The sequence below is a fragment of the Pongo abelii genome, chromosome 4 (assembly GCF_028885655.2).
Source record: "Pongo abelii isolate AG06213 chromosome 4, NHGRI_mPonAbe1-v2.0_pri, whole genome shotgun sequence".
Lineage (NCBI taxonomy): Eukaryota > Metazoa > Chordata > Mammalia > Primates > Hominidae > Pongo > Pongo abelii.
Window position 1 is genome coordinate 170,474,740 of NC_071989.2, and position 18,229 is coordinate 170,492,968.

An 18,229-nucleotide genomic window follows, 5' to 3' on the forward strand; every position below is an offset into this window, starting at 1 on the left:
TGAACTTTTTTTGACTACAACTTCCTCCTAGCAGAACTGAGAATAGAATGCTGTTTCTTGGATTCAGACATTTTCTTTTCGACCTGTGGCAAGCCTAATAAAATAGTGCCAGAATCATCAACATTAACCACGTGTATAGATGCTTTATTTTTGCAACATTTCTGCATGAGGAGATTTAACCTGCTATTTCTCAGGCATTGTCTCCTATAGGTGGCATTCAAGAAACTGACCAGGTCTCTATTGATAGCAGTAGATCCCACTTCTGTCTTAGCTTGAGATGACACACCTTTGACAAGAAGGGTCAGCAAAGTACCTTTAAAAAAATATTTACTCAACAGTAAGATGGCCGCGAGTTGTTCTGTTGTGTTACAAGTGCTGGTAAATAAATCATGAGGAATAATTTTTAAATACATAAGGTTGTGGCTGTAGCTAGTAATGCTGATGAATATCAGAAAGGGAATCCAAGAGGGTCCCAATAGCGTTACACTTTTTAAACAGTAAGAGCTGTGTAGGAATCCTTCTGTGAACCATAAAAATAATAAACGCTGAGTCCATTGGAACATAATCTCAATCAGCAAGATGCCAATGCTTTCCAGATTTCTTCACAGGGCCCTGCTAATGCCATGCCAAAACTGGCAGTGGATTTCTTCCTTCTAATCTCCCTTAATGCCTTATTCGATTATTGTCACTGCTCTCCGACCATGCACTGTCCCTTCAGACTCTCATTTCCCAACTGAGTCAGTCAGAGGAGCCTGGGTGTCTGCAGGACATAATCTAAGACCACAAACCACCTTGTTCCACGTAAGAAGAAGGAAACAAGAAAGAAGGAAGCCAGGGGAATCCTGCAAATTTTTAGGCAACCTCTTTATCTATTGGATTACTGACTTGAGGCAAACAAGGAACAGAGATATGAAGGGTTTGAAAGATTTCTCCAGTTGATTGGCAGAGGAGAGCTGGCTAGCAGGGAGGACGACCCTGGGAGGGTGAATTCTGCATTTCAGTGCACTGCAGGATGGCGTCACCTCTGCCCTGGCTGTGCATTATTCTGTGGTGAGTAAGATTCTTTTTCCTGATTTTTCTTTTTATCTCAGAGGAAAGGAAAAGTATACATCCATTGGGTGACTCCTATATCAAATCATGAAAGAGGCCAGAAGTGGTGTAGCATGTATTTGTAACAGGGTGGAACAGAGTAGATTAGACAAAACCTCTTCTCTGAGCCTGGGAGTAAGGATCATTGACTGTCTACACACAGGCTAGAAAATGCCCTAGGGAAACTCGAAGTTGAAGGCAACTTCTACTCAGAAAATGTCAGTCGGATCCTGGACAACTTGCTTGAAGGCTATGATAATCGGCTGCGGCCGGGATTTGGAGGTAAGAAGCTGCATCTTTGCTACACAAACACCTGTAGTCTCCTTCCTCCATTTCTGCCCTTTGAAGACCCAGAAGAGTCAGAAACTAGTGGGAAGGGGCAGGATAGTGGGTAGGTAGTGGGAAGGGGCAGGGGTATGGGAGAGAGACCATGTGTATGTTCCCATCCAGTCTCTGCCTCATCCACCATTAGTAGTCTTGTTCAAGTTATCTGAACTCTCTAAGCCTCATATCCTAAATTGTAGTGTGGGTATGTGATCAATGTTTGCTTCATAGAGTTGTATGAGTGCAAAATGAGATTATTTATGTAAAACAGTTTTCTTAGCACTTTCCCATTAAAGCCATCAATATACATTAGTTATTATCATTTTCATTAGAAAGAATCTAGCTACTTTCATTCCTTAATGTTCTCCCAATTGACTGTAATAAATTCAAAACAAGGCCACTGACGTGAGTTTTCAGAGTTGAGAGACCCAAGGATCCCCACTACTGGAATGCAATAGGACACATTGCAGATACTGGCTATGATAAGTAAGGGGTTTTGTGGTAGAGGGCTGAGATCAATCCCCTTAACATCAGTGGTGATAATCGTTTCATCCCTCTGGGCTAATTTCAGGTGCTGTCACTGAAGTCAAAACAGACATTTATGTGACCAGTTTTGGGCCCGTGTCAGATGTGGAGATGGTGAGTAAGTTCTAAGTGAGTTGGGTGTTTTCATTTCGGGGAGGAGAGTGGAGTCCAAAAACTAATGATAATGGGTATTGCCGCCAAGCTTGGCTGCAGATTCATGACACAATATGTGTATTCATGCTGGGAGGGCATGACCATTAGAGCAGATTCCTGGCTTAATCTTCACATTTCACTAAGGGCTTGAACATTTTAAGCTGAGGGACTTTTTAAAATTATGTCCTCTCTTCCATCCACATACCATGCACTAATTCTTCCCTCCAAAGAGAAGAGTTTTTTCCCTTTCTTTGTGAAGCTCTAGCAAATTTATTGGAGGAAGAAAAAAACACACAGATCTTCTTCCACATAAAAATGTATTGAGTATGTCTATAAAACCTAAAGCATAATTGTCTTTTGTGGCAACATCATTATCAGTATATTTTATTAAAACAGTAAAGAGGTCATTTGGAAAGGCCGATGCTCTCCACCTTTTACATTGAGGATGGACCAGTAGGTGTTCTGGGGACTCTGTTCCAGGTACAGATGGCTGTAGCATTCGTAAGAGGGTATTTATAGTAAGTAGCAATGAAAACTTGAACTCATCTTTTAGAACAAAGTGTATCATGGTATTCTTTTACGGTTCTCAGGTGGCATTTCTCTCTAAAACAGAAGTGTAAATATGAATGCTGAAGTAAACATAACTGTCTTTAAAGAGGTTCATCATTAGGTTTTATTAGGGAAATGTAATTCTAAAGAAACAGTTATTGGAGACTTTTTCATTTTCTGCTTTTATAAGTTGGCAAGAAAAGAAGATGTAAAGAAAGGAAAAAGGAAGGAGTAAAGGAAGAAGAGAAAGGGATATGGAGGAAAAGAAAGAAGAAATAAAATTGAAAGAAAGGGAAAGAGGGAGGAAGGGCTTTATTCAAGAGATAATTATCTTACTATATAAGGAGAAAAAAGAGTTAGCAATATTCAGAATCCTGAATTATTTTAGTATCATATTTTTCATTCACATTCTAAGCCACTCCAAGTATAAACAACTACAACAATTTGCTATTGTATTGTTGAAGTCTGGGTATACTTAGTGTTCTAGCTTATGCTTGTGTCTGTTTTTACAGTTTATTTGCGCAATAGATCCCTATTATATCCTGAGTCATTATTGTATGGGTATATTGCTTGTCAAATTATATTTTTAAAATGTAATCACTACTTGCCATAATAAGTTTCATAAAGGAATTTATATAGTAGGCAAAGCAATTATTGGCAATACTTTGATATAATTACAAATTGTTATTTGTTATTGACTTTTGCAATAGCTTTCATTATAATTCTTAAACATTTTAATGTTATTTCATAAAAGCCACAAATTAACTCATAATTTTGATGATACATACTTAAATGATACCCTCTGTAGAATAGTCATGGTAACACTTGTTTTTATGTTCCCTGAGAACAATATAAAATAATTTTGATGTGCAGCTATAGTGTGTTTATCAAGTAAGGTTTATCTGTGTGTGGAATTTTACTGAATGGCACTCTGAAGCTCTGAGATACCTTTGAGGGTGAATGAGGTGCAAAGGGGAATAGTTAGTCTAACCGATGGTATAAAGGCCAGCCAGCACAAAGGCTAAACTAAATATTTCCATAATTTTTTTCTAGATTAAGGAGGACGTATTGATAGATGGAAATATGGATGACTGGATAGATAAAGAGGAAGGATATTAAGGAAAGTCAAGGTGGAGAAGGGAAGTTTACACATCACAGCACTATCTTTTATAACAATGCAAACTTTCTGAGTTTGAGAATAATAATAACTGGCTAAAATTATAGCTTTGTGAGAAATTATTGCGATAAAAAGTTGCTTTATTGCTTAAGTTTTGAGATTGAGTGTATAGGCTAGTGAATAAACTATTCTTAGCAAACTGTCTTTCCAGCCCGCACAAATATTTTATTTTCTCTTAGGAGTATACGATGGATGTTTTTTTCCGCCAGACTTGGACTGATGAGAGGTTGAAGTTTGGGGGGCCAACTGAGATTCTGAGTCTGAATAACTTGATGGTCAGTAAAATCTGGACGCCTGACACCTTTTTCAGAAACGGTAAAAAGTCCATTGCTCACAACATGACAACTCCTAATAAACTCTTCAGAATAATGCAGAATGGAACCATTTTATACACCATGAGGTGAGGTTTCTCCAATTCTATTTCCCCTGCCTAGATGATATGTCCACAATACTAACTCAGAACCATTGATTTCAATGTTTCTAGGCTTACCATCAATGCTGACTGTCCCATGAGGCTGGTTAACTTTCCTATGGATGGGCATGCTTGTCCACTCAAGTTTGGGAGCTGTAAGTTACAACAGGCTTCTGAGAGTCACATAATACATCCAAAATATATAATTACTTGGTTTTAGTTGATACTGGAAATCAAGGAAGAAATAGAATCATGACACTATCAGTGCGATTCTAGGAATATACTTAATCATTCTGTCAATCTCATAAATTGAGGCTTTAGTCATCAAGATTAAAGAAAACATTAAATACAATTTATGTTTGTATTTCCTTTTTTTATAGACAATGTGCACTTTGAAGGGAAAAAAGACAACTCGTCAAATTCACTGCTATATTTAATTTGTTTCAAATATTTAGATGCTTATCCCAAAAGTGAGATCATATATACATGGAAAAAAGGACCACTTTACTCAGTAGAAGTCCCAGAAGAATCTTCAAGCCTTCTCCAGTATGATCTAATTGGACAAACAGTATCTAGTGAGACAATTAAATCTAACACAGGTAAGAATTTGACCAAAGGATGGAAATAATCCCTCAGGATGACTCCAGTGCACATTTTCAAAATATCTATTTCTTTTTCCTTTGCCTTAGCCATTCTCAGCTAAGCATGCTGTTTTGAAGTGATGAGTAGCTTTCCTTAAAATTGATTATGCAACCAGGTGCATATAAAGATTTGTGTAATCTTGGAATAAGTAGTTTTTTTTATGTATATAATATAAAGAACCCTACTGAAAACAATGAGTTGATGTGTCTCTTCGCTCTATCATCTGCTGATCAAGTAGCTTTCTCATATACTGAAATGTACCTTTGCTTGTTTTCTTCCAGTCAATGTTAATTTAAAAATTGTCAAGATTTATATTCAACTGCATTCTTTTTGCAGACTGTCAGCAGTAATAATACTGATGTATGTGTCTTCCAACAGGTGAATACGTTATAATGACAGTTTACTTCCACTTGCAAAGGAAGATGGGCTACTTCATGATACAGATATACACTCCTTGCATTATGACAGTCATTCTTTCCCAGGTGTCTTTCTGGATTAATAAGGAGTCCGTCCCAGCAAGAACTGTTTTTGGTATGTGTCACATTTTGTACTTCAGGTACATTCATCTTCCACCTTCCATTGCTTGTGTATTTTGAGTAAATATTCACACTGGTGCACTTTTTCAATCCACAAAGAAATAGGTTCCTGTCTCATCCAGACATATGTATCATGCAAAATCACTATCATTATATCACAAGTTGTGTGATGAATCAACAAAAATTTTGTCTCAGTGAGAATTATGACTGGTTTCCTATGACTTTCATGTGTCCTGTTTGCAGTGCTTTATCTTGATTTTCTTTGTTATAACTGAGGAAAAGCAGAAAGTTAAAAACTGCATGTAAATCCATGAAAGCAAAAGATTAAGGTATTGAACACAGTAATACATAAGTTGTATACCCCTTTTATTAGGTTGAACCATATAAAATTGTCATTTCGTCAATTTTTTTATGATTCAACCTACATATTTAGTTCCACTTATAGATAGAATCACTGATAATTTTAATAAAAACAAAATTAAATAATAAGAAAAAGAGCTTCAACTGGAAACATCAGTGACACATTCCAGTGTTTTTCCTGGGTTTAATGATTATAAATTTAGTAGTCTGTAAGATAGACCTGAATTGAATAGAAATCATAAATCTTGATTTTTTAAATTTACTAAGTTAAAATAGATTTTTTGAAAATTACAAAAGAATGCCAACATAATGATGTTGACCATCAATATTATACATCTCCTAATTGTATAAATTCCCCAGGCCATAGTTCAAGAAGGAAAACTGCCAGCAAGTGAGTGATAAATTGTATCTTCTAATGAGTAAATATTATACCTTAAAATCTAGCTAAAAATACAAACAAATTAGGTAACCTAATTTTATGCTAATATTTATACCATATTTATTTATTAACTATCATTTAATATGTTAGCTGGTAAAATTGGTCTGAAATTCAAGTTTTTTTTCTTTTTCTTTTTTTTTTTTTTTTTTTTTTTTGGGACGGAGTCTCCGTCTGTCGCTCAGGCTGGAGGGCAGAGTGCAGTGGCGCGATCTCGGCTCACTGCAAGATCCGCCTCCCGGGTTCACGCCATTCTCCTGCCTCACCCTCCGGAGTAGCTGGGACTACAGGCGCGCGCCACCAAGCCCGGCTAATTTTTTGTGTTTTTAGTAGAGACGGGGTTTCACCGTGTTAGCCAGGATAGAATGGTCTCGATCTCCTGACCTCGTGATCCGCCCGCCTTGGCCTCCCAAACTGTTGGGATTACAGGTGTGAGCCACCGCGCCCGGCCTCAAGTTTTTTTTTTCTTAAGTGGTAATAATTGTTACAAGTTCTCTCAAGCCCTAAACAACTAGAACTATTTACGACTTAAATTTTACAATAACTAATTCCATTCAGTAAACTCAAAATTTTTTGAGCAGTTATAATGTATAAGTCACTTCACTAAATATTGAAAGATTCAGAAATGATAATACTTATGATAATAATTATGAACAATTATAATACAAAAAGTATTTTTAAAAATTACTTTGCCTTGGTAGAGTGTTTTATCTTCTCCTCTGACACATTCTCATTTGATTTTGCCATAGGATTCCCAGTACTAATATTACATTTCCTATTCTTTTTTATTTTAGGGATCACCACTGTTTTAACTATGACCACTTTGAGCATTAGTGCCCGGCACTCTTTGCCAAAAGTGTCATATGCCACTGCCATGGATTGGTTCATAGCTGTTTGCTTTGCTTTCGTCTTCTCTGCTCTTATCGAGTTCGCAGCTGTCAACTACTTTACCAATCTTCAGACACAGAAGGCCAAAAGGAAGGCACAGATTGCAGCCCCACCCACAGTGACAATATCAAAAGCTACTGAACCTTTGGAAGCTGAGATTGTTTTGGTAATTGTTTACTTTTTCTATCATTACCTACCGTAGGAAAAAGCAGCCTAAATAGTGATCACAAACAACGAAAGTGTCCAAAAGTAATGTGAGTTGAACACAGGTTATATAACTGTAGTTTCAAGAGCAAGGCCAGTTTCTGTTCCAGCTTCACAGAGAAAAGCTATGGAACAATCCTTCATTTATCTTTGCTGTAAACTTTGGGCATTCTTCTTTCATCATCCTCACTTATACTGGCAGATTCCAGGCTCTCAGAGGAAACTAGAAAATTCTAAGCCTTTCGATATTCTTTTGAACAAAGTCACTTGTACCAACTAGGGGGAAAAAGTAAAAAAAAAAAAAAAAATGTTTTTTCTAATGAGGTTTCAGAGTCTGCAGGAAAAAAACAGGGACTTCTATGGAATGTACAATTTTTGTTATAAATCTGCTTGCTGCTTTATTTCAAGAGGGCAAGGCATCTGTGAATAATGAATAATAGATTTTCTGAATGTTGAGTCATAACCCAAGAATTTGATTCATATTAAAACATTTTCATATTCACATTTGTATATTAAATATATGTATATCAATAAGTTTGTAGTCAATGGCTTACGTTCAGTGAGAAATAGTTATAAATTTTTGTTAAATTTGCTGTGGCTAAGCTCTGGTCCCCAGAGGTTTTTGAATAAGAAACAAATGGTAACATTAATAGTTCAAGGGCCATTAATATGCCCCCAGATTTCAATTTTGCATAAAAGTAAATTATAACAACAATTAAGCTGAACATACTTATTTTAATGGATAATAAAACTGATTGACAGGCATACATTTTTATTTTAATACAAATCTTAAAGAGTAGCTCTTAGAAGAGAAATATTTTGCTCTGTGAATTCAAGTAAGACAGACACTTTGAACTGGAAATTTTTTTACAACTGATCAATTCTAGTAAGCATTTCCATATCTGAAAACTACGTGCAGCCCAGTAATCCTCAGTTTAACTTTATGATAAAAGTTTTAAAGCGATTTGTTTTTTACTTTTCAGAATCTGTGGCACTTGTTGACTAAAAAGGTGATCATTTTCATATTGAAATTTTGTCTTTGATAAACTAAGAAACTTGTTTGGGAATTTATATTTTCTCCAAGAAATGAGAGGCCATCCCCATAATATGTAGAAATATATAATTTAAGGATTTTTTATTAGCCCTTATTTTAAAAAATAAAGAAAAAAGAAAAAAATGCCATTCAGTGATCCAGTTTAATTACCTTCTTTTACAAGTGGAAAACACAGTCTAGAAGAGGGAAAATATTAGTTTCTAGTTGGTAGAAAATCTAGGAATTGGTTCAAAAACTCTGTATAAGCCGAGTGTGGTGGCTCATGCCTGTCATCCCAGCATTTTGGGAGGCTGAGTTGGGAGGATCACTTGAAGCCAGGAGTTAAAAATCAGAATGGGCAACATAGCAGGCTGACCTCCATATCTGCAAAAATAAAAAAAAAAATTGCTCTGTGTTGGTGGCATATGCTTGCAGTTCTAGCTATTCAGGGAACTGAGGCAAGAAGATGGCTTGCATGCAGGATTTTGAAGTTACAGTGAGCCATGATCACGCCACTGAACTCCTTCCTGGGCGACACATTTAGATACTGTCTTTGTAATAATAATAGTAATAATCAGAAGAAGAAGAAGAACCTCTGAAATCCACAACATTACAGAGACTGAGGCCACCCTTCCCAAGAATTTCTTAAAGACTGAAATATGCCTGGGTGCATACCACAGGATAAAACATTTTAAGAATGTAGTTGAGTCCCAAAATTCTTCCTTTGACTTAAAAATATATTCTTTATGTATCTGTAGTTTGAAAGGTCGCCAAAATATAAATTTTGTAACAAAATATCCTAGTCTGTAGACTTGCTCCACAATGTTAAAACCATTTTTTGTCATGATAAATTCCAAATGTTTCTGAGAATTATTTCATATTAGTAGAAATAAGTGATTCTGTTACGAGATATCTGTATGCATATAAGTATATAATCTATATATTGTCCATAGGTCGTATACATATTAATATATATCTATAAATGAAAAAAGTGCTTATCAGAATTCAGCTTACCAGTTTCTTATTTGAGTAATGTAGTAAAAGTGAAAAAAAAAGATATTCAAAAACAGAAAAAAATGGATCCATTTTGAATATGCTCATAGGTCAGATATTGAAATAAAAAGAAAGACCAATTTTTTTGCTTTACCTTTTTTGAAATATGCAGTACTGAGAAGAGGATGATTTCAAATCCTTGGAGAAAACATAATCACCCCCTCAGGCTATTATTTTAAAGATATAATTTATTAATTTAAGATGGAATTTAAGATCTCAGGTTTTGATATAAACTGTCTCCTATAAACCTAAAATAGTAACATATAATGAGTAGGTCCTCTGGGAAGCTAGATTTTAAAAAATGGTATGTGAATAATCTCCAAGTACTTTTTTCCTGCAGGTAGCATTTATTTTTTCTTGTGAAAAATTATATTTCTGAACCTGGTTTTACTTAAAATATTTTAAAGCAACACATAGGGAAATTTTGATTCTAAAAGGCTGAAGTGTAAAAATAAACATAAAAACAAAAATGACCAAATCAAACAATGTAAACCTTGAAGGTATCAAAACTAAATATAGGTGATTACATAGGACATTTGCATTACATTTGTTCTTGTCAAACCTTGGCAAGTTGTCTTATATGACGTAGAGGAACAAACATAAATTACACATTTGCAATTTATACTACACAATGGTGTATTTTGATTGCAAGACATTTTCTTCCAAATACCATGACATTTAAAAATATCTATTCAGTTGTAATCAAAACAACATTATTTGAATAAGTTTGACATTGAAACAGCAAACTAATGTGGTGAAGTTGAAATGAAATTAAGTGCTTGGATATTTCATGTGATTCTATGTTGTATATTTTAATATGTTCATTGCTTTTCACAAGAAACTACTTACAGTGAATGTGGGTAAAAATTTATTCATTTTATCACTTTGATTCTGACCTTAAAACATAATAATAATGGAGAAACTCAAGCATTTAAAATCCAGATCTCAAGCCCGAAAAGACACCTTAAAGCTAAATCTTCAGAAATGCTCTATAGACGAATTATCTTTCTGTTTTTAAGACATATGGAATTGGATATTTTATTTTTTATTAATTATTTCTGTAAAAGAAATTGTCAACAGTGTTTTTCCCGCTTATATGGTGATTTTTTCTTGTTGTTTTTATCTAGCATGCTACCTTAACATTAGAGAGTTACTTATGTCTTCATGAGTTTCAGAGCCTATTAACATGTCTGGAGTATACCTGTACCTATACTGTGTGTAAGACCAACTTTGGTCCTTGATTTCTTTTTGCATAGTTTGCTAGTTTCCTTGTTATTTTAAAGGCCTAAGCCCTCATCACTATGTTCCAGACAGTCAATCACTCACCCATTCCATCTGCAATCCTTTGAGCAGTGTCATTACTCTCAATGTAGCTTCTCTTCTTTACATGGGTGTGATGCCTTTTGTAAATTATATAACACAAAATGAACCAAAATTTCATTAGTCAGGACAATTACTATATTTATGTTGATTGCATTATTTATTCATTTCTTTTTTTTTCTTTTCATCTGGCACCTATTTATTGACTACTTATGCATTCGTTGAAGTATTCATACCATATATATTTGATAAGTGCCTTTATGTGCCAGGCCTTTTGTAGAGTGCTGAGGATATATTAGTGAGCGATATCAGAGGGCCTCTTCCCTCATGGAGCTTCTTGTCCAGCAGGAAGTGAGAGAGATCAATGAGCCTTAATAATACCTTGGAATACAGCCCGGCATTAGAGATGTATAGTGGTCATTAGAGATGTATAGTGAGCTGCAGAAGAGCCATCCAAAAGTGTCTAACTCAGTCTGGAGAGGTTTTCGTTTCTAGCAGAGTGATGTCGAAGCTAAGAACAAAAAAGAAATTAGCCTGGCTCTGTGCTAGAAACTCTAAGCCAGTTGCTACAAACTTGGGCATAGAGAGGGAAATAAGATCTATACCCTTCCTGTGCTCCTTTTTAAGGTGGTAAGGTGCACTGGGCCATTACCATGTGGCTTTCATCTATGTAGAGAGATGTGAAGAATAGAATACTGAAAGGTTTACATTGCCTACTCCAAATATTGCACAGATTTTATTTTATTTATTTATTTATTTTTTTGAAACAGAGTCTCGCTCTGTCGCCCAGGCTGGAGCAGATTTTTTTTGAGTACTGTCATTCCTCCCTACAATTAAGGACTGAATTAAGACCATTAAAGACTCTATGTGCCAGAAAGATCACAGTGCCCTTCTTGGTTGTGCCATTGTATGGTTTATGGGGAAGGCAGGATGGATTAGATGAGGGTTGTAGGTGGTTAGCCCCTTCCCCATACCTTCTATCAAATCCCCACCCAATACTTTATTATGAACCCTCCAAACATTCTGATATGTTTTCTAGACATGCTCCCTAGCACCATGGATCAACCATTCAATATATTGCTGCCAATAAGCTATGTGTCTGTAGGAATTCTGGAGTTGTGTCTGTTTTCAACTCTACCAGCTGAAACACAAACACAGGAAAACCCAACAGAGTTCTAATTTTCCCCATAATGATTAATATGATGACTTTTGCAAACTATCAATACTAAGTGTTTTCAAAAAAATATTTTCTCTCATTTGTGTTGTCTCTCTTTGCTCTTTCTAAAAACAAATGCTTGGTTTATCCCTTCAGTAAGGCAGCCCTGGTTAGAATATCGTTTTAAATGGTGGGGGTGATAGGTTACCTCTCAGACCTACTGAGACTCATTGAATTACATATAAAAATCTGCCTAAATACTTCCTAAACACCTTTTCCCTCTATCAAATAGTTGATTATCATAAAGTCCAGTTTGACTTAAAGTACCTTTGCAATATGACATTACTTGAAACAAAGCAGTGCTCTATAAATACCTAAAGCAGGATGGCACTCAGCAGCAGGGGAGCCCTGCAAAAATTCAAAACCACAGGCATTCCACTCAAAACAGTGACAGCCCCAAGCTGAGCCCTCATCTGGACTCTGACAAAAGCCTATTTTACCATCAGCTGAAGCCGCTATGCTTACAATAGAGCAGGAAGGGACTGAAGCAAACCTGTAGCTTAAACGGCTCACAAAATTTGCTTTCTTTTCATTTCAGAAATTCAGCATGTTCCTTCTAAACTGGTGACCAATCTCCTTGTTCTGTCAATTGCCAGTTATTTAGCAGCTGATTATCCAGATGTAGGGTAGCCAGGCCTCTTGCATTTCCTTTAGCCTATCATATTTGCTGCCTGTAGAAATTTCCCCAATCATTCCTGGGCAGTGGAACACTTGTGAATCTAAGCCAGTGATTTCCTATGGGGAGCTATTTCTCCCCAGAGACATTTGGTAATGTCTGGAGATACAACTTGAGGTGGAGGTGGCTAATGGTATCATGTTGGTAGAGGCCAGGGATGCTGCTCTACATCCCAGGACACAGAGGATGGTCCTCCATAACAAAGAGTGATTGGCCCCAAAAGGTCAGTAGTTCTGAGCTTGAGACACTGTGCCCAAAACGCTAAAGCTGATAGGAAGAATAGCATAATAATTGTTAAGAGTGCGGTCTGTAGCATCAGAGGGAAGTTGAATTCAGGTCCTGCCACTCATTACCTTTGTGAGCTTCCTGCTTAAGCCTCCGTTTGCTCATCTATCAAATGAAGATAATATGACATTGTGGATTTTTTGAAGAAAATCGTGAAATAATATTTGAAAATTGCCTTGTAATGCTAGTCAACAATAAGCATTTAGAACCGGTACTTATAATGTAATATAAAACTGCATTAAAATACAATGTAACATAATCATAAAACTTTTCATCCCCCTCTTTGCCTACTTCCTCCAACAAATCTTGGGAAATGTTTAGATTTTTTTCATTTGTTGATTCGGCCTTTGTTTATTAAAGAAATACTGTGTTTTAAATACTTGCTAGGCACTGTGGAATGCTCATACATATGAATAATGTGCCTTCTACCATTAAAGAGTTTCCATGCTAGGAAAGGAGATAAGCCACAACAAAAATAATTATACCTACAAAACAGAAAATAATAATATCTACAAGAGTCATAATAACTAGGCAGAAAAATGCATAAGGCTGGAGAAATCAGTGATGGTAGGTGTTAATGAGTTTGGTAGCAAAAGATATGAGGGAAAGATAAAAATGGGTGGCAGGTGGATGTTATTTCAGACAAAGAAGAAATAAAGATAGGTGAGTGGTGAGAATGAGAAGCAGACATATTTTGAAAATGATTTAAAAAATATATATAGCTAAGATTCCTGAGCAAAAAATATATGTACATATGTATATGTGTATATATATACACATATATATGTTTGTGTATGTATCTTTATATCATGCCTTTTTCTTAAATTCTTAAAAACATAGGAAAAAACTTATGTGTTAAGTAATATTTGTCCCTACCTTCACAGATAGAAACTTGAAGCTGAGAGAGAATTAGAGCCTATGGCACCCAGGAGGTGTTTAAATCATATTGCACGCAATTAGTAGCTATGAAACTGTAATCTAGGGATTTCCGACTCTCCTTGTTCTCTTAACTCCTAGAAAACCCTCCATAGAGATTGTTTGGGGAAGTAGATGAGGAAAAAGGGAATGCTAATGTAGGAAATCTTTAATTTCAATATTATTTAATTTTAATTTTTTAATTTAGGTAAAATTGCAGTATCCATTTTACTATAAATTTTTCATGGTGTTTAGTTCTGAATGGTACTTCTGACCTCTGGACCATAATTATTTGGGAATCCTCATTCAGTCTTTTGTGACATTGTGACAATGCACAGATTCACACATAACTGCCCCCACCACGTCTCTAAAAAACAGGAGGAGAATAAGCAAGGCTTTACATTTTTATGGTACTTAATGTTTTATAGTCACTGCTTTATTCCAATGAACTAGGCATGTCTTCCCTCTTTCTACCTAAAATAGAAAGAAAAACATGTTTCAGACAGATAATGCATGCTGTTAAAAGTCAAAATGAGTGTAGAAAGAAAATCTGCTCTGAAGGCTGGCTTCTTTCTACTCTATCATAATTCTTATAAATGTTTGCTAGAGGAGAGTATTTTAGTGTTCCATATGTGGGAGGAGGATGGCTCTTTTTAGAGGGTGAAACAGTGACACCTTTTGCTCTTTCAGGTAGAGAATATTTTAATACTATATTTAATAGGTGAAAATTTAGAGTCTGAGAAACATGATAGAAAATTCTTGAAAAATGGTTCTGTGTTCTCTAGGAAAGGCAGCATGCACTGAGACAGTTACTCTGCTCCTATCCGCACACAGCCTGGTGATTCTGGGCACGGTAGTCCTCAGCTATCATCCTGTTTTGTTTTGTTTTTTTTTAATGGAGTCTTGCTCTGTCCCCAGGCTGGAGTGCAGTGGCGCCATTTTGGCTAACTGCAATCTCTGCCTCCCGGGTTCAAGTGATTCTCCTGCCTCAGCCTCCTGAGTAGTTGGGATTACAGGTGCCTGCCACCATTCCGGCTAATTTTTGTATTTCTAATAGAGATGGGGTTTCACCATGTTGGCCAGGCTGGTCTTGAACTCCTGACGTTGTGATCCACCCACCTCGGCCTCCCAAAGCTGGGATTACAAGCGTCAGCCACCATGTGCGGCCCATCTATTTTTAATAGAAAGTTTCCCTCATCTCCTCTTCAAGAGCAGCATACTAGCCCTTCTAATATCTTAAACTCTCTTCTACCTCTAAGACCTATGACTAATTTAATTCTGTCCAGAGTACCACAGTACTGGGCCAATATATAAGAAAGATAGCCCTTGCTTGGAATTCACTGTGGTTTTTTCAAATCAAATCTTGACTACACCATTTGTTTTTGCTTTTGGTAAAGAAACACATTTCTCCATGGCCCCTAAAAACAGTGAATTTAAGCTCTCTACAAGAACTATTATTATTTAGATACCCAGTAAGTTTCATGGCAAATCAAACAGCAAAAACAAGAGGGGAATATAGAAAAGAAGTTTTGGGGGTTGTTGTCCCTGTAGTCCAAATGTCACCACATCGGCAGGTCATTTTGGTCCTGTGGCTCAACCAGCACAGGGGAGGCAGCTGTCTTATGCTGTTGCCGCAGTGTTGCTGGCTAAAGCCACGGGAGTTTGCCCACGTGGGTCACATACCCTGCCAGGCAGCAAAGTGGTGATTTTGCTGCCAGCAAGGAAACAAGGCCATTTTACAATATCAGGGGTAATGCACAGCAAGTGTTTGAAGGCAGAGGCCCAGCAAAGACAAGCTAGCCACAAGCAGGATGTTTGTTACAGGATGCAGATAAGAAAAGATAGGAATCAGAGGAGGGCCCCCTAGACACCAACAGCATGAAAGGAATCTAAATCAAACAGAATCAGAGTCTCTGAACTAGGCCCAATACTTTAGAATAAAGATGAGAGAAATGTTGGAATGAAACAGGCACTGAAATTGACCATTGGAGTGTATTGCTAGCCCTACCATCATGGACAAGGCATTTCCCCTATCTGGACCCTAGCCTCACTTGCCAGTTATTGCATTAAACACCCCATTGAAGACTATAGTTGATTGTGTCATGATTTCAGTGAGACAGGAGGTTTAGTGATAGAAAGGAGCATATAACAAAACTGAGTTTAGTAAATGAATCATTTTTAGTGACTGAAGATAGAGAAAGACCAGTTAGAAAGTTCTGAGCGGGAAGTAAGGAGTGTACAATATAGAAATTCTGAGCTAAGAGGCAGGTGTATTTCAAGGTATGAACAGTCATCCTACTCAATTTAAGGATATTTATTCTTTGTCACTGGCCTTTGGCATACATAGGCTAATTTTATTTATTTTTTAAATCCTTAAATCATAGCTGATTCAAGCTTATGAGTGTGCAAAGATGAGAATGTAGGCTGGGAATGTGTACAGAAGAATGGTGTTAATAAACCAGCCTGTAATTTTTTTGTACTAATAGTCCACATATTCCAAATTGGAATTCACCCCTCCTCCCAGTACACACCATTGCCCAAACCCATTGCCCTACAGACTAATGCACAACCAGGGGTGGCTATGCCTCTGCAACCTGGCTTGTCTTTCCCTAAGGATGCAATGCTTACCGTAGTTCTATGACATGAAACATGCTTTGTGTTGTTTGCTGACATATTGAATAATAGAATGTCAGATGGAAGCAAGTAAATTATTTTACAATGTATTTTAAGCCTTACTTGGAAAAGTAACACCATAAAATACTATTAAGAATTCGCTGATGTTTGACCTTACATAGAAAGTAAATCGTCAGTAAGTATTTGTCAATGGTGAAAGAATGAATAAATAAGCAATTAAGCAATATCTATTCTTTCATTTGGGCTTAATATTTGTCTTTTTTCCACAGCATCCTGACTCCAAATATCATCTGAAGAAAAGAATCACTTCTCTGTCCTTGCCAATAGTTTCATCTTCCGAGGCCAATGAAGTGCTCACTAGAGCGCCCATCTTACAATCAACACCTGTCACGCCCCCACCACTCTCGCCAGCCTTTGGAGGCACCAGTAAAATAGACCAGTATTCTCGAATTCTCTTCCCAGTTGCATTTGCAGGATTCAACCTTGTGTACTGGGTAGTTTATCTTTCCAAAGATACAATGGAAGTGAGTAGCAGCGTTGAATAGCTTGCAGCCAGGACAACCTGAATTCTATAAGTTCTTGTTTCCTGTTTCCTATCTTTTCTTAAAAAATAGCATTGAGACTTGTGTAGATGCTTCTCAGAACATGAAATCAAATTGGAAATCTGTAATGCAGCTTCAGTAAGCATGTGTGGGCAAAAAAGCAATAATCCTACTACTCGAAATAGAAAGTTGAAGATTGCTGAAAAATATGACTTTTCTGTATGTTAGATAAAAACTTTATGAGGATGAAATGGGTTCAAGATGAATTTGTTAACCTTTGTCTTCCATTGTTCAGTATTTTTAATTGTCACTGTGAATAACATTTACTACAAGGCAGATAAAATAAGAAATGCTGACACTTCCAAAGGTTGCCTTAAAATATGTTTATTTTGGCTTAGTTCCCGAGAGAGCAAAATATAAATACAGTCTAAATATTTATCAGTAGGTTAATACCAGCATGTTGGAGGCCTTTATGCTAGTAAAATGGCTTTCAGTGGCATTGTAAAGGCTACATTGAGCTTAGCCATTTGTTTTTAACCTCGCTGTGCTCTTTTACCTCAATAAAATGTGGTGTTTGTATACATATAAATTATACATAGCTCATAAATTATGTATGCATATGTACATAGCTGTAGTTGGACTAAAATTCAGTGTGTTTTATCCTACTAAATTCTCCTTTTAAAATAATACACTTACCATAATTCTATGAGGTTGAAGAAAAAAGTACTCATTATAAGGAAGCCTTGTATATTATGACTATGGTTATCTCTTGTGTTTTCCACATTTCCAATTATAACACTAAATAAAACAACAATAAACATGGTTCTCTGGATCTGTTTCATGCAACTAGAGAGAGACTTTCTTTAGGTGTGAATAAGTGAAGTGGTTACCTCTACCCCAATGTTATTGCCCCTGGTGAGAGGTAGGAGAAATGGGACAACCAGGCTCAGTTACCTAGTGCTGATAAAAGATTTGAATTTATATTCAAATAGTTAATCTTTCCTCTTTTCCTGCTCAATCAACAATGAAAAATGAATAAGACTACTCTTCTTCCTTTCCATGACTCCTGTTCTTTCCTGATGCTTCACTCTAACAGTATTTCTCCCACATAGAATTCTTATAGGGAAGTAGGAACCAAGAGTAGGAGAAAGCATGTGGTGTGATTTGTCTAAATGGACAAACCCCTCATTAGATGTTCCTGGGTCTTAAACATCATAGAGATCACCTTGCGACCAGAACCCAGAAAAAAAAATTTTAATA

The 18,229-nt window shown here is 36.4% G+C and overlaps 1 protein-coding gene across 1 annotated transcript; it reads left to right on the top strand.

Annotated features, from left to right (window-relative positions):
- Positions 1-740: 740 nt before the first annotated feature.
- On the top strand, positions 741-17,791 carry GABRA6 (gamma-aminobutyric acid type A receptor subunit alpha6). Its single transcript, XM_002816159.4, has 9 exons — positions 741-1,050; positions 1,253-1,371; positions 1,985-2,052; positions 3,997-4,217; positions 4,302-4,384; positions 4,685-4,828; positions 5,250-5,402; positions 6,998-7,257; positions 16,697-17,791. Exons 1-9 carry the CDS (start codon positions 1,013-1,015, stop codon positions 16,970-16,972), a joined length of 1,362 nt encoding a protein of 453 aa, XP_002816205.1. The 5' UTR covers positions 741-1,012; the 3' UTR covers positions 16,973-17,791.
- The last annotated feature ends 438 nt before the right edge of the window (positions 17,792-18,229 follow it).

Excerpts from the sequence above, each read along its gene's own strand:
- GABRA6 (XM_002816159.4), top strand. The coding sequence starts at position 1,013 with ATGGCGTCACCTCTGCCCTGGCTGTGCATTATTCTGTG. Across the intron at positions 4,829-5,249 it reads GACAATTAAATCTAACACAG|GTGAATACGTTATAATGACA; the intron begins GTAAGAATTTGA and ends GTCTTCCAACAG. Across the intron at positions 7,258-16,696 it reads TGGAAGCTGAGATTGTTTTG|CATCCTGACTCCAAATATCA; the intron begins GTAATTGTTTAC and ends TTTTTTCCACAG.